The 16,242-nt window shown below is 39.3% G+C and overlaps 1 protein-coding gene across 2 annotated transcripts; it reads right to left on the reverse strand.

Annotated features, from left to right (window-relative positions):
• Window positions 1-539: 539 nt before the first annotated feature.
• Window positions 540-7,381, reverse strand: LOC101160349 (cholesterol 7-alpha-monooxygenase). Of its 2 annotated transcripts, none has more exons than XM_004078870.3 (8): window positions 7,103-7,182; window positions 5,900-6,140; window positions 5,577-5,786; window positions 5,305-5,499; window positions 5,028-5,227; window positions 3,986-4,116; window positions 2,151-2,329; window positions 540-1,252 (listed from the first exon to the last, which is right to left on the reverse strand). In XM_004078870.3, the coding sequence occupies exons 1-8, from the start codon at window positions 7,180-7,182 to the stop codon at window positions 950-952; spliced, it is 1,539 nt and encodes a 512-aa protein (XP_004078918.1). In that variant the 3' UTR covers window positions 540-949. The 2 variants fall into 2 exon arrangements, 1 of the variants encoding a protein (XP_004078918.1); XR_910401.3 differs by having other exon boundaries at window positions 1,136-1,252; window positions 1,604-2,329; window positions 7,103-7,381.
• Window positions 7,382-16,242: the final 8,861 nt, after the last annotated feature.

Here is a 16,242-nt window from a genome sequence, read left to right on the forward strand (position 1 = left end):
GCAGCCAACAAAGTCTGTACTACTACTTTCAAAAGACATTTTTTGAGGGAATTTAGAAATTCTAACTTTTTTCCCAACGTGGTCATGAACCCCTCATTGCAAACATTTTATTAAATCATTTCAATCAAAATCTTGGCTTTTTAAAATCATTTTTTAGACTAAAAATAAAAAAATAATGGTTCTTTCTAAGATATTTATATAATTACAATTACATAATCCTGTTTTAAGATCAGCTGAATCTGTTCACTGGCTACAAAAGCAGTCAAGGATAAATGAGCAGAGCTGTAGAAAGTATCATTCATTAAACTCAACCGTGACTTTTTTTTTGTTCCAAGAACTGATCAATATGTTGCAAAAGAATATGATCAATATGCAAAACCTTTAATAATATTAATAAAATAATTCCTTCCATTTCCAATTTTGTACCTGAATGAGCTGTCTGCAGCTTCTGTCAAGCATGAATTCATCAAATAACCAGTTCTACTTACTTATGGAGGTACAAGTGCTGGAGGCTAAACAGACTTTCAGACGCTCAGGAATTGACTCAGGAATTTTACTGCTAAGGCTTTATTCGCACCTGTTGTGTTACAACCGATCACAATGGAATGTCCTGGCATGCTTTATAAACACACAGACATGCAAATTAAAAGTGACAAAAAAGGAAAACCAATCAGGATTGATTGCAGAATGCAAGCTCACCCAAAAATTACAACTTGTGCAGAGAAGTGCTTTACTTTCTTCTCTGATCAAACCATAGCAGTGTGCACCACCAGATATAAAAGACACATTCCACAGGAAGCTCTTATTGACAATTTATCAAAACAAAGATAAACAAATGCACAAAAATAGAATTTGCATTTATTTACATAACCTGGTTTCTCAGTGAGCATGAATAAATTTACACTATGTACAACACAAGTTCAGTCCCTCTGGCCAGCAGAGACTACACCTAATGGTCCGCTTTCAGCTTGTATCTGAAGTCCACATCATAGGTTGGCTGGAGGACACCAAGACCAGCGCGGGATTGGTCGAGAGGCGGGACTCTGGCTGCAGGGTCCAGCAGTTCCATGTCAAAGAAGGACAGCATGAGAGTCAGGAACTGCTTGATTTCATACACGGCAAAGAACCTCCCAGGACACTTTGTCACTCCAGAGCCAAAGGGCATGTAGAAGTAGCGTAGCCGCCGTCCGTTGCGATAGAAAATGTTCTTCTCTTGACCCTTGTTGTCCAAGAAACGGTCAAACTTGTACTCCTGCGGGGTTCGAGAAAAAAAGAAAGATGAAAGACAATGAGAAACATCAGAGACAGCACCCTTTTCCTCCAAAAGTAGAGACAGAGCAGAACTCTGGGAACGGGTTCAGTTCTGACTAACTTATGTCCATGCCTACAGATTTGTTCTCCGCCTATCTGTTACCAGCTCCTGCTTACACTAATTTTGGTTTTAATTCTAACTGCTGATTGAAAACTGTTCATATAATTTATGACACATAGAAAGCTTTGCTTACTGGACTCTAGAATGTGATTCTAGAGTACTCTGTAAAGCTAAATTCACACCGGGGATGTGATGCATGTTCAAGAACGCGCTACACATAAGTTTTCTTACCCACATGCGGCCCATGGTGTTCACACTGGACAATTGGGGAGGGCTTCTTCTTTATTTTTATCGTTTACCAATGCATGTCCACTACCTACAGTTGGAAGAGGCTTGGTGCGAAATGTTGAAGCGGTGCAAATCTCATGAATCTTGCTCCAGGCTTTGTCTTTTACAATTAAAAAACGTGCACAGTTACACATGAACACAAGCGTTTCAAACACAAAAGCCCGAAATGTCCGCGCCTTTACACAGACTCTTCATTGATAGTGGCCACTTGAACGCATGTAGCTTAGGGCGGTGTGAGATCTGTGTTGTCATCAAAAGGAGGTTAGTTTCACATCCCACCCATCAAATATTAAATTCAGCATAGTCACCAATTTTCTCCTTTTAGGTTCTGAAATGGCGTTAATCAATGTGAACGTGCTCAAAACAACGACAATGATCCACCATTGAGGTTTCTGTGTAACTTGATGCAGGGAGAGTCAAGGTGGATGTGCACTTTTATTGTACAACTTGGCAACCTGATAACTAGAGGAAAGCATGGTGAGGGGCTTACATATGGATCTTCATAGATTTCTGGATCATAGTGGAGTAGGGGTGGGTACAGGGCGATCACATCATCTTTTCTGATGTGGTAGGCCTCCTGGTTGTCGAGCTGGAGCAAGAAGTTCTCCTTAGCGATGCGCACGTTCAGGGAGGCGCTGGAAAGCCGCATAGCTTCTTTGATGATGCTGTCTGTAAGCAGAAAGGATCCAGACACAAATATTTGATCGATTAATATTATGTGTTGACCCTATATAACCAATTGTATCATATCTGATATTTCTGAGACCCTATCTCATTAGCAGGATCAAACTTCCCTTGTAAAACCAATTGTATATAACCACGTTTTCTGCCTTGTAGTTCCTCGTAATTCCACTAGGGGCAGTAATCATCATTTCAAAATGGCTGCTTAAATCTTAAGGTCATAATGAGTTATATCACTAGAGGAGACATCATGTGATTCCTCATGGGAGGTGAGCACCGCCATCTTGGTGAGGTCAAGTTACTACTGCAGTGCATGCATTTGAAAACATTTTTTGCAAAATGCCAGTTCATTGTGCGGGTTTCAACTGCCAAAATCAGATAAATGAGTCCACGAAGGATGAAGGCATAACATTTCACAGGGAAGTGCTATAATTTTTTCCTTTTAATGCTGCAGGGGCTTCATTAATAGTACACATGTTGACATGTATGATGCTGCAGGGCTATTATCAACATGCTGCATGATGTACGCATAATTTGCTAACAACATAAATGTAAACTTTATTGTGTTAAACCTATATACAGTGTACTAGGACTAGGCTATTATAATAATATAGATTTATACATTTCTGACTCAGTGACTGAACTTTTCTTGCAGCTTAACCAATGGATTCAGACTTAAGGAAAAAGTGGGTCTTAGCAATAAAAAGAGCTAACCCAGATGGATCACTGTGGTACCACTAGTAATACAGTCTGGCTATGTTCAAAACATTTTGTGGAAACACATTTTGATAAGACTGTTCGCTTGAAACCCGGCACCATACCATCTGTGTTACACAAATATATATATATATATATATATATATATATATATATATATATATATATATATATATATATATATATATATATATATATATATATATATATATATATATATATATATATATATATATATATTATATATCTATAATATAAAAGCTACTTTAGATGCCACTAAAGGCAATAGAAATCATTGTCATGTGGGCGCCAACGACCTCACCAAGATGGCGTTGCGCTCCGCCACCGTTGGCCAGGCTTCCCAAGCGGGCGTGTCTCCTCTAGCGATATAACTCATTGTCCAAAACACTTTTGGCAGGAAATAGTTTATTATTAACCAATAACTCATCAATTGTTAATCACTTTTTAAAATGACAACTAGCTGTACGGAAAGAATAAAAAAAAAGTTGAAAATTAATTATTTATAATTCAGGTACACCATGTTAAAAGTGTGTGGATCAAATTGAAGACAGTAGGTAAATAAGGTGATTTTCCCTGAACTCTCATGCCAATATATTTCACATCTTAAACTGTGAGCAAAAAAGAAAATCATCATACCTATCATAATTGACTGTATAACTTAACCCATCTGATAAAAACATTGACATCACAAAATGTTTGTGTGGATTTCATCAAAATGTTTGTGTGGATTTCATCAAAATGTTTGTGTGGATTTCATCAAAATGTTTGTGTGGATTTCATCAAAGACTTTAAAAACATCTTCATTTAAAAAAACTTACATTTTCTGTCAAAGCTTTGAGGAAATGGCTTTACAGGGTCAAACGTCGGAGAATGAAAGTCTGGACTCTCACAGTTAACACTTCTTACCCATGATAGGCAATTTGTCCAGCTGGTCCCGGGTCAGGTTCAGGGTGGAGTCCCTCAGGTTAGTGGTTAAACCTGACTCCTCTAGGACTTTCTGTACTTCCTGCTGAGCTGCTTTCATAGCATCCGGACTCCTAAAAACAAAATACAAATAACAGAGAGTTCAAAACCAGATCAATTAAACTTTCTCTTTTCATTTTTGTCTGATTATGCAGCAGCGATGTCACACAATGTAACAAAGAGGCTTTTTCTTCTTTTCAAAAAGAATTCTTCCGGAAATACCAGCAGTTGTGTTTAGAAATAACATGGAAACCTAAATGTTTCAGCTCGCTCAGTTAGAGCATAAAATGTTTGCAAATGATGCTTTTTACATCAACACCTTCATTTGTCTACCAAAGGAGCAAATTGACGCCATATTTAAATAACCCTAAAGCTTATGAATGGAGGTTATTGTGTGCATTACGTCAGTACTGATAATTTAGAAATACTATTTTATTTTACATAGTTCATGCTTACTTTGTGCCCTTGTTGAACAACCTTTAATAAAAAAAAATCACATAAGCACAGTTTGACAAATCAATACACATTTCTGGCTGTCTGGTCTGTATTCCACAGGCAGATTTTCTTTACATAAGCAAAAAAATCTACAAGAAATACGTTTTTTTCCCCTTTTTTTTCCCTTTTTTTTTTTTTTTTTACCAATAATGACTATTTTAAGAAAACATATTCTAGTCACTAAGACATGTTGTTTTAAATTAAATTATTTTGCCAATGAAAACTTGCATGTTAAGATTATTTTTCTTTCTTTTCTTATTTTCAAGACAGAAAATACTACATTTTATTCGAAGCAAAGGTCTTCTGTTTTATTTTTTTATTCCGTTTTTGCAGTGTAGGGCCAAACCCAACCACCAAATCAAACATGGGAGGATCGGGATGTACGGGTAGAGATTTTTCCAGTCTTGTGACGACTCATGCCACGTCTTTTTCTCCATACAGGGGATGGTGGCGATGCTGTCACAGTAGAATACAGAGGATGTCTGCTCACCTTATCATGTAGAAGAGGCTCCAGAACGTGGCGGGCAAGGTGTTAGCCTGAGACGCCCACAGCAGAGCCACATGGGTCCTGGCTTTACTGACATCGTTAAAAGTGGATAGGGAGTCGTTCAGAATCATCCTCATGGAGATGAGATCTGACATGTTCTGCCTCTTTGACAGGTTTTCAGCATACATGGTTTTTGCGAGGTTCTGAAACAGGAAAATGGATTGATGACAATAAGCTCATAAGAAGCTGATGGGGCTTAAAGGGAGGTGGAGACACTCACCTCTCTGGCACTGTAGGCGCTTTTAAAGACATGGATGGGCAGACCAGCCACCAGAGCGGGAAAGATCTTGTCAAACTCCTTAAAGTTCTCCAAAGCATTGAGCACCAGCGCTTTCTGCGCTGACTGACGAGCCTGGCTCTTGTCTTCACCGAGCTCTTTACCAAACAGGGTCAGGTAACCAGACTCGAACATCACCTGGCAGTCAGACAGAACGTTGTGAGAACAGCTTCATCTCCAACCCATACCAACAAGTCTGTAGATTTGAGGCGGACCTTGTAGCAGAAGGCAAAGATGCCATCCACCTGCCATTGGTCCTTGCTGTGGCTGAGGGTGTCAGACTTTAGCAGGACATCTTGAAGGTGACCCATCATGGTTTCTATGAGGGAGGGCAGGGCTCCACCCTGCAGGGTCTTTAGAAAGGTGTGATGGAGGTTTTCCGTGGTGTGCCCGTGGCGTGGGTCAAAGCTGTCGTGGCCAAACGCCTAAAGAAGGAGCAGGAAGGTTGTCACCGTCAGGAAGAACCTAATAGCTGCTACAAAGAAACGTTTATTCACTAAACTTTGTTCACACAAAGAAAAACATATTCTTTGTTTACCTTTGCAGAAGTTGCAAAGTGGAACTTCATCCAGTCCAGGTGTCTGCCCTGCCTGATGACTGAATGGTAGGAGAAGGGATCACACAGGAAGTGGATGTATTGGCCTGCAATCTTGCAGGTGAAAATGTGACCGTGCTTCTTCTGGCGACTACGGAGGAACTGGAGGGGGTTGGCTCCGAACTGTAGAGCGCAGCCAAGGTAGGGGATGAATCCATTTTCCACGGGAGGCTCTCCGAGCTGCCTGTTATAAAATGGAGGGAGGATCAAACTGGGAAGAGACCAGCTAATACCAGTACGGCACCAACATGTCCATCCTCTAATGCTCTTCACGCAGAAACCCGCAAACAAAAGATCAAGTTTATCAGTAACCTATGGTTTTATCAAAACGTCAATAAAGCTTTAGGTTTTGATGGACCGAAACGCCGCAGCTTCCAGGGCGACTACGGGAGGAAGACGTCACAACCTCCTCTGCAAGGCGACCTCAAATGAGCAACGCCACAAGAGAGACTGCTGCATTCCACGTTCTTTGGACTCCAATACCTCTTTATCTGTTCATCTTTCCTCTGAACTACACACAACAACAAATCTTACTTGTGATCTTGTTATTTTAGCGAGTTTTTTTGTATAGAAAACATGCAGAAGAAAAACGTGTCATCAACTTGAAACCAGCTGATGAAGACTGATAAGGATGTTTAAGCATTGGGAATCTTCCTAGCAACACTAGTTTTCCAAAACAACTCAAGACACAGTTTCATCAGGTTGTCAGATTGTCACATGTCATTACAAGAAATATGTTACAATTGCAATATTTCTTTACGCACCTTCCTAGAAGAAAAACAAAACAAAGACAATGTCTGTGAGTCACATTCGCACCTGACAAAGCCACTACAACAGTGTTGTGTTGAGTTGTCACGACAAGCATGACAGTTTAATTATTTTTTGAGAACATGATGACTGCTGAAAACAAACTGTCTATTGTATGCTATTTTATTCCCCTTATTTGTCACGATCTTCCAAAACTTTCCTCAACCTTTTAGTAACAAGATGCATCAGATAAAAACTCAGCTTTTCAGTTTTTCTTTTTGTATCCTGACCAGAATTTGGCGGCTTGTCCATGCGTCATTTATCAAACATTAGAGTGCAACTGCATTTCATCTGATTCAAATGGCTCAAGTACACAATGATACTGCGCTCCACACTTACCTGCGTCTTATCCCCAAAGCAAGCCACAGGATGCTGCACAAGGCCACCACCACCCCCCATATCAGAGCAATGCTAATCATCACTGGGATGGAGAGAGGAGGATCCAGAAGAAATGATGGCAGACTTGTCAGAGCTCTTGCATACAATGAAGGAAGCTGGAATGTTTGCTGCCAACAGCCTATGTCTGTAGTGCAGGCGATGAGTGCTGCTGTCTGTCAGTGTGTGTTAGTCAGTGTGGGTGTCAGTCGGCAGGCAGCTGGAGGTGTGTGGCAACAGGCAGCAGGCGGCTGCTTTTATACACGTCCGGGTTGGAGGGTGGACCCTGAAGTGGTTCTATTGCAAATGACAGTGGGTTTCAAGCAACCCACATCTTCCTACTGTCTCATAGGGAGGCTCAATTTTTTTTCTAAAAATATCGTTTTAATAGCCCACAGTAAGGGAATTTCATGAAATTTACAATAAATAGATTCAAGAAGATACATCCTCATTAACCAGTTTAGATATGTTTGACTGATTTCTTTTCCTAAATGAGAAACATTTCATGAAAAATCTTTAGGAGGAGGGTCCTGGGTGTTCACACTTTTGGGATCTCTCTAGGAAATTCAGTTCCACGCAAGCCATGTTGTATGTGTGCATGTTTGTGTGTGTGTGTGTGTTTGATGGCCTTGACCAGAGTCCTTACCTGATATTACCTGGTAACCAGAGTCAAGGTCTTGCTCTGTTGTGTTAGTTTGAGTGTGTGTAACTATGTGTGTGTGTGTGTGTGTGTGTGTGTGTGTGTGTGTGTGTGTGAGGGAGGGATGGGGAAAGTGCGAGGCCGTAGTGTGACATGTGTTCAGACCTGCTACGCTGTGGGTGGGGATCCTGCTAATCAGGAAAGACCATGGCCACATATATAAGATCAAAAATGTTGTCTAGCGGCAAGGAGAGGAGGAAGTCATTAAAAAAATAAAATAAAATAAAATAAAAACATTAAGCAGGATGTAAAAGGTCCATTTGACTAAAGCTCCAACGTGAACTCAAACTCCAATCATTTGAATTATTTTTTGATTAAATTTCTTGTTTTAATGTATTTTGATATTGCTATATGTCATGAAACAAGGCCAAGAAAAATAGTGTCAAAAAAAAGTCTATTTTATTTTTATTCTCATCAAGTACAATGCATCTGTGAAGAAAACCCGACAACTTAAAGGCCAACAGAGCGGCTTAAGTAAAGGCATGGCCTCGGGTCACCAAGGCCAACCTTATCTATAGCCTTTATCAAAAGAAAAGTTTGAAGTCCAGTCCCAACAGTAGCAGCCAATAAAGAAAAGCATAAGCTGAAAAACGGCAATCCTAAAAACCTTTCCTGGAAATCTTTAAGCTGTAAATTAAATTGGAAAAATAAAAAAATATTTGGTATCAAAGGTATTCTAGAAACTTCAAATGTATGTTTGACTGGAAGGGAACATCCTGGTCCTGGTCACAGTGTATTCCTGAGCTGCTCAGTTTAATAAAACACACCTTGTTTGACTCCAAAATAAAATAAATAAATTGTGAGTTTAATTTAAAAAATGTTTACCTAATGTGATTTTACTCCTGACAGAGTATTAAAGCAAACACAGTTTAGGGGTGGATTGACCTTTGTTCACAGCTTTGTTATTTTATTGGCACACTGAATGAATCTTCAACATACTGCACATTTTTGGGAAAAATGTCTTTTGTAATGAAAAGCTAAGATGCTGCTTTAAACGTCTAGCAGAGATTTGCCAAGTTTGGGATGATCGTCAGAAGTAAGGCTTTGTGCGTGGCTGTTTTTGTTGTTATGGTACCTGTGTCCTGACCTTGGCCTTTAGAGCTTAGGAATCGATCTCATAACATCCCACTGTAGGCGTGGGACCTCAGCCCAGCTGTGACCAAATCCTGCAAGTTTTCCCTTCACCCTTCAACTTGGGGACAGGACAGTAGTGCTGTGAGCTTTATTTGGTTTTTCTTTGACTTTTACTTTACTTTCAGCTTGTTTTAATGCTTTTCAGTTTTTCCATGGGGCTTTGAAGACTTCTTCATCTAAATAAATGTACACAAAAGTAAAAGTTCCAGTTTGAGCTTTTACTCTGATTTACACAAACATTTCGGGGCAGAGAATACGACTGTGTATTCTGTGTGGTTTCCAGGCTAAGTAAAGCTTTACCACAATATTAATTCCCAATACAGAGAGCTAAATAACTGACTTTTTCTGCATGACTGAAACCACTATGTTGTTGTGGGTGACTTGAGGTCAGCACTTTTATTTTGAACAGCATAAAACAAGTAGATAAAAGGTGTGACAAAAATAAAAATATTGCCACTAAAAAAGACAAAATTGCTAAAAAAAAAAGTGTTATTAGTAGCAAAACTAGAGGAAAAAAAATCTCAAAATTAATAAAAAAAACGTATTAAAATGATCAGTTACAGACATTAACTGCATACATATCAGACATCCTAAAATAACACATTGTCCATTTACTATAGTAAACATTGTCATAAAAATATTATATGTATATTTGTTACTTTAGTAATTGTACAAACGTTATAAGTATTTGAGAACCTTTGACATTATTAGTAACTGATAGGCGTTGCCCTTTATTACGAATAACCACTTCTTTTTAGCAGTAATATCTAGTTTTCCTTTGAAAAATATAAATATACAGTTGAACATAAACTTTTGTTTTCTTCATGTTTTTTTAATTTGGGGTTTCATTTTCCCCAAAAAATATTTAATTTCTCATACCACCTTAAACTTTCATGAAAGTGCATGTAAAAGTCCAGAATTATAAACCATAGCAGTCACTCAAAGACCTATTTGAAATCAGGAAGGGACAATTTCTATGTATTCTTCTTCCTCTGAAAACATATAAATAGGTTGTTGCAGACTGTGGCATTTCAGGAAAAGGAAGTAAAGTGTTGCGTGACATGGTTAGCATAAAGTTCATGACCATTGCATGTGATCTACAGTGGATCAGCCTTCAATGAAGGAATCCACAAGTGTTATGGGAAAAAGATTTTAAACTCATGTCTGGGTTTTTCCCACTGTTCATTTCTTTTTTGCAGGAATTGACTTTTAACCTGCAAATTCAAACAAGTTTTAAACTGGCTGCATCCAATTTTTCTTAGGGAAAGCTAAAGACTGACTACTTTGTTTTTACTTGTTTTAAATGTTATTTACTGAAGATGTTTTATCTATTTATTTTAGAAAATTTGTATTGCCTTTTTATTTTACTTTGTAAAGCACTTTGTGGTATTTACCTGTAAAAAGTGTTATATCAATACATTTCTTTTTCTTCTTTTTTTTAATTTTTTTTCCCAGTTTTGTATAGTAGAATAAACATCTAAAGAAATATCAGATTATTAAAGTTTAAAAGGCACATGTTCACCAAAAAAGCAACAAAAAAAAAACATCAAACAGAAGTTTATCAGATAGGCAGTATACAATAAATTTCAAAATAAAAGTCCAAAGGACAAGAAACTTCAAATTAAATTAATGATAGCGGTGAAAAACACCTAAGACATTAGGTTTTAAACTCAACACCTATCCACTTGAAATGCTAAAACAGATGGTGATGTTCACTGAAACCATAGAACCATAGCAACTATCAAACATTCTCTTTGACTAAGGGAGGACGCTGTCAAGATTCAGGTCAAATATAGCAGCTTATAGTCAATATATACAATTCAATATGGATTACCATATATTCAAAATGCTATTCATTTAAAGGGCCTATGTCATGCTTTTCTTAAGCCTTTAAGAGTAAACCATATCCATATAATATATTACATTTGGCTCACTAAAGAACGACAATTTTATTTCAAAAAGTTATTTTCACCATTCAGGTTAGACCACTCGATCTCTGAGGCACCGCCCTCTGCTCCGTGTGGATGCCGCCCATGTCATGACATCATCCTAGAGCCGGCCTCTACATCATGTCTGTTTCTCCCACGAAAACAAACAACATCCAAACTTCTGCATAGATGGATGCGCATACCGTATATCTGCCTCTAGTGGCCCTGGCGTTTATTCCAGAAATTTGGCAGCCGTGCCGGCGTTTATTAGAGATGGACCGGCGTTCATTCCATCACAGAAAGAGTGGTGATGGCTAATGGGTTCAATATGCTGTGAAATTTGGTCACAAAATGCAGACAATAACAAGAACAGTTCAGGATTTATTGAAATGATCAGAATATTGTCTTATGTTCTGATCAGCACTGGCTGTCTTTTCTCTTTAAAGCATCAGTCTCTGTATCAAAAATCCTTTTTGCTTTCATGCAGATCATTTAACTGGAGATCATTTTCTGTCTTTGCTCATTAATTCATGCTCAAACCAGTTCCTCTTATTCGTTGCTCGCTTCCTTTGCACCTCCACCAGGAGGTGCAGCCATGTTTCAATTTCACCCATCCGCTTGTACCATTCTGGCAAACATTTAGGATCCACCCCTAAATGTTGCTTAGATTCCTCACCAGAATGTTCTTTGGCGTTTGGTAAAATCAGTGGGGGTCGTCCTTTTAGAGAGCCATTTTTCTTTTGTCCTCATGGTAATTTGAATTTATGTATAAATGTATCTTTTTCACAAGCTGCACTGGTGGTTCCTCAGCTTCTCTGAGCAGATTTTTAAATGCTAACTTGACGTTTCTTCATAGTGTTATATGGTCTCTGTGTCTTTTTTCATGATATTTAACAGTGATCCTCATGAGTGACCCTCTCACAAGTATCCGGTGAGTGAGTTCATCTTGACACAGAATCACTGAAATTGAACTACAACCAAAATTGGAGGGTGGGGGGTTTGGCTGTTCGCCCATCGGTCAGCAAACAAAATGGACAAACACAGACACACGCTTGTATACACACACACACGTGCCTCTGCAAACCTGCTGATAAGCAGCTCAGCCAACAACGTATCTGGGGAAAAGCCAACCTGAAAAATATTTTGATCTCATCCTTCACAACTTCAAATACTTCTCAAGCACAGAGAAGTTCCAGGAGGTTGGAATCAGTTGGGTTGGGATGAGAGTCAGTACCTGATACCAGAGACATGTGCTGCACCATGAAGGGATCGGCAGAAAATACAGCTTTTACAACCCTTTTTCTTTTGTTTGAGGTTCAGCTCCACAGTAAGGTGGCCCTGACTAAGAAATGTACAGCAGGTTAGGAGTTATTATGGTGTCAAACTTGTGCACTGAGACATTGTGGTCAATTCCCAATTTTGAGCCATTTTGTGTGTTCAGGTTGGTCACTTCTTCTTTCACTTTCAGCTTCTCCCCATCAGGGAGAAGCTGAGGGTGAGTTGCATGGTTAACTTGGCAATGTTTTACGCTGGATGCCCTTCCTGACACAACCCTCTCAATCCAACTGGCACAGCAGCAGAGAAGGGAATACGGAGCAGCCTGGATTTGAACCCAGGTTTTATGGATGGAAGGCGCTGCAAACCAGCATGAGCTAAACCGGCCCCCGGTTCAAGTTGGTCACTAATTGGTCAATTTTTCCTTAGATGCATGAAACGTGTGATCACCAAAGTGTAGTTTGGTTGCACCCATAGAGCCAAAGTTACTAAGATAATCTGTGTAAAAAAAGTGTGGAAACTTGGCAGCCTGCCCTAAAAACATATTCCCAGATTGCATCTGTTAAATGGGGACATTTGGCATAAATTAATATTAGGTTAAGGGATTTCTGGCAGAACACACCAAAACCTGGAAGGGGAAGATACAAGTAAATCAGTTTAGTGTGAGGAGTGAGATTTATCAAACGTTACATAACATTTTAAAAAAGTGTTAATATGGAAATTTAGAACGAGCCTCACAAAAGCTGACTGGAGTCAACTAAGGACCGTGTCACACAGCCACTACTTACATTTTGTGCATTTTCCACTGAAGAAAATTGGTCATATGTGAATTTACGTGGAAAAAGGGAGAAACGTTGTGGTCTTTACCTTAAATTTTCTCAGATGTATCACGAATGTACCATGTTAAAACCATGGAAGAAGTACAAATAAACCACACAAAGAACACGTAAATAAACGTAGAACATGTGTCCCTGGGGTGCGGGTTCTGGTCCTTGCCCTTCAGAGTCGGCCTTCTCCATAATTCCAAGTGTGGGTCTGCCTGGTGGGGGCATATTTACAACACTCCCTGGGGACCCCCAATTCTCTTGGGTGTCCTCCTCCTGGGCAGGAATGGTCTTCCCCTGCCTTTTTCTCTCCTGGACCAACCGTGGGCCGGGTGGGTGGCTGCCTGGAGCGTGGGGAGGGTCTCCCTTGGGGGACCCTGGCTCATGACTGGGGTTGGGGTGGGGGGATGCTCAGAACTCCTGGGTGGTGGTGGGCTGCTCGTCTGGGGCTGGGGGTGCTCTCTCTGGGCTAATTCTTCAGGTCGGGCTGAAGCTTGCAATCTCTGTCCCCCCATGCCTCCCTGCTCTCTGGCATTGGGGGCCTCTGTGGCGGTCCTGCTGGCCCTGGCCTGGGTGGCAGATTTGAAGCAGTTGTTTTATATCTGCCACCGTTCGGGTGTTGGGGGGTTCTGGCTGCCGTTGCTGCTACGGGGGGGGGGGGGGGGGGGGGGAGGGGGGGACCTTTCTTTTTACATTCCATCATCCATCTCAGAAGAACATAAACACTCACTTGAGCACAGGTGCCATCTCACCTTTGCACAAATAGTTTGTGTGACTGAATGAAACTTTTCAACAACTATTATTATGTACATGTTTAGGTGTTTGTATGTGAACATTTTTGAAGCCAACAGGTTTGTTTATAACATTTGATTGTGTGGACAGGCCCTGCCCCTTTTAGATTTGTATTACATCTAAACCTGACAGTAATAATTATAAACATCCAGCAACTTGTTGCTTTATGCTACTTCATGATTTTACCCCCCCCCTTCCATAATTACCCCTACTACCCCCACCATCTCTCTCTTCTTCCCTTATTTTCTTTTCTGTCTGCTCCAACAAAAACTGTTATAAATATAATTAATGTGAATAAAGTTTATTCTAAATTACAAAAGGGATTTATTCAAATTTACACCTTGTGTGTCAGAAGATTCATGACCCCATGTTGTGACAGTAAAACCCAACACAAGAGGCCTTCAGCTCTCATTTGTTTGTCCAGCTATTGGACAGGACAAGTTAAAAAAAAATCAATGTAGAACACGAACCACGTGTAATTATAGTTTTTATATGCAATGCCTTAGTAATTTGTCCATCAATTACAAAATATCAACTTGATATTTGCACCATATACGCGATTTAAAAAAATGAATCGGTGGTACAAGCGAAAAAGTCTGTCATATGTGGAATGGTCATAAAAAGCCACAAATTTGCGTAAGCATCTTACAAAAATCCCACACAATTGCGCAAGATTTCTTAATAATTGCAGATAAATTACGATAAATAGGCATAAACTGCGTAATTCTCAACCGACCAAAAATGTTAAATAACTGTGCTCCCCCAGAGGTGACTGAGGGTTGTGTTTTCTCCAATGGAGCTGGACTAGCCAGGAATTGAACCACCAACCCAGACAACCGCTCCACCTCTAAACCAAAGTTGCTCAGATGTTATGTACCAAAAAAAAGTTTCCACTTAACCAATAACTGGAAATGGAGAAATTCTTGGGTTTATGTTCTGTGCAGACGCAGTTCCATGATTCAAGGTAATGACAACAATGACCAAATATGTGAAGCCAAACAGCCTCATTGAAGGACTGAATAAAAAGATTTACATCTGTAGAAGCAGGTAAAAGCAGCTTTGCGCTGACATGCATCTCTTAAAGGGCCCATATCTATCTTCTAAAGCCTTTTATAGTAAACAATATCCATGTAAATAATAATATATTACCTTTGGCACACAAAATATTGAATCTTTTATGTATGGAGTCAATTCAGTCTCAATATTCAGACATGCACACAACCTATTTCACAAATACACACGCTCTGATTCACAAATGAGACTGAATTGACTCCATATTTATGTAATAAGAGTTCTTTTCGCAGCTAAGTAAGACGACTCGATCTTTAGTCCCTTTACATTATCAAAGTCTTCAACTGCTGCAAAATTCAGCAGCACGCGTTCTGACGAGGACCAGGGGGCGGGAACACATTACACCGATTTTAAGATCGCTGCATTGGCTCCCTGTGCAATTCAGGATTGATTTTAAAGTTCTTTTATTGGTTTACAAATGTTTTTATGGTCTTGGGCCTTCATATTTATCTGACATGATTTTAAAGTATGAGCCCTCGCGGACCCTGAGGTCCTCTGATACAGGCCTTTTGGTTATCCCAAAAGTTAGAACAAAAACGTACGGCGAGGCCTCATTCAGTTTTTACGGACCTCGCCTGTGGAACAGCCTCCCAGAGAGCCTCAGGGCTGCAGAGACAGTTCATGTTTTTAAGGGAAGGCTTAAGACCTACCTTTTTAATTTAGCTTTTAGTTGAATTTTAGGATTTTTAAAATTTTTTTTTATTGTATTTATTTATTTATTTTTTATTATTAGTATTATTTTTTTAATTTATTATTATTATTATTTTTAAATATTTTAAATAATTTATTTTTCTTTTAACTAGTTTTATATGTGTATGTAAATACATTTATTTATTTATTCTATTAATTTTTAAGACGCTCTTACTATTTCATATGCCTATTAAGGTTTATGTAATTATTTGTTTTTTGTCCATGTTTTATATATATTCTAATTTTATTCCTTTTACATTTTATTACACTCCGGTGTTTTCCTCTGAGGGATCCTCCACATCAGTGACCGACCCTTCTCAGTGAGCGGGGTCGCTGCAGTGGGATCTCCTGGGTCTGACTCTTTTGATCGGATCTGGGGGGTTCTGTGGTAGTGTACTCCGTGAACTTGGGTTGGGGGGTCGCTGGTGTGGACATGTCCCCAAACTATCGTTTTCCCACCTCAGGACAAAGCCAGGTCTCTACATTCTATCATTCTATCACTTTTTTATTTATTTATTTATTTATTGATGTGTGTGTGTGTGTGTGTGTGTGTGTGTGTTTTTGCGGGGGGGGGGGGGTTGTCTTGTCATCTTGTTTTTAAATTTTATTGTATTTTATGCACAGCACTATTAGTGACATCTGTTGTCGAAAAAGTGCTATATAAATAAAGGTTGATTTGATTTGATTTGA

The sequence above is a fragment of the Oryzias latipes genome, chromosome 17, assembly GCF_002234675.1.
Source record: "Oryzias latipes chromosome 17, ASM223467v1".
Taxonomy (NCBI): Eukaryota; Metazoa; Chordata; class Actinopteri; order Beloniformes; family Adrianichthyidae; genus Oryzias; species Oryzias latipes.

What these genes read in the sequence shown, in the direction of transcription:
- LOC101160349 (XM_004078870.3), bottom strand. Translation starts at nt 7,182, where the DNA reads ATGATTAGCATTGCTCTGATATGGGGGGTGGTGGTGGCCTTGTGCAGC. An exon ending in GCGCCTACAGTGCCAGAGAG is followed by an intron (nt 5,228 to 5,304) that starts GTGAGTGTCTCC and finishes TTCCTGTTTCAG; the next exon opens with AACCTCGCAAAAACCATGTA. An exon ending in GGACAAATTGCCTATCATGG is followed by an intron (nt 2,330 to 3,985) that starts GTAAGAAGTGTT and finishes TTCTGCTTACAG; the next exon opens with ACAGCATCATCAAAGAAGCT.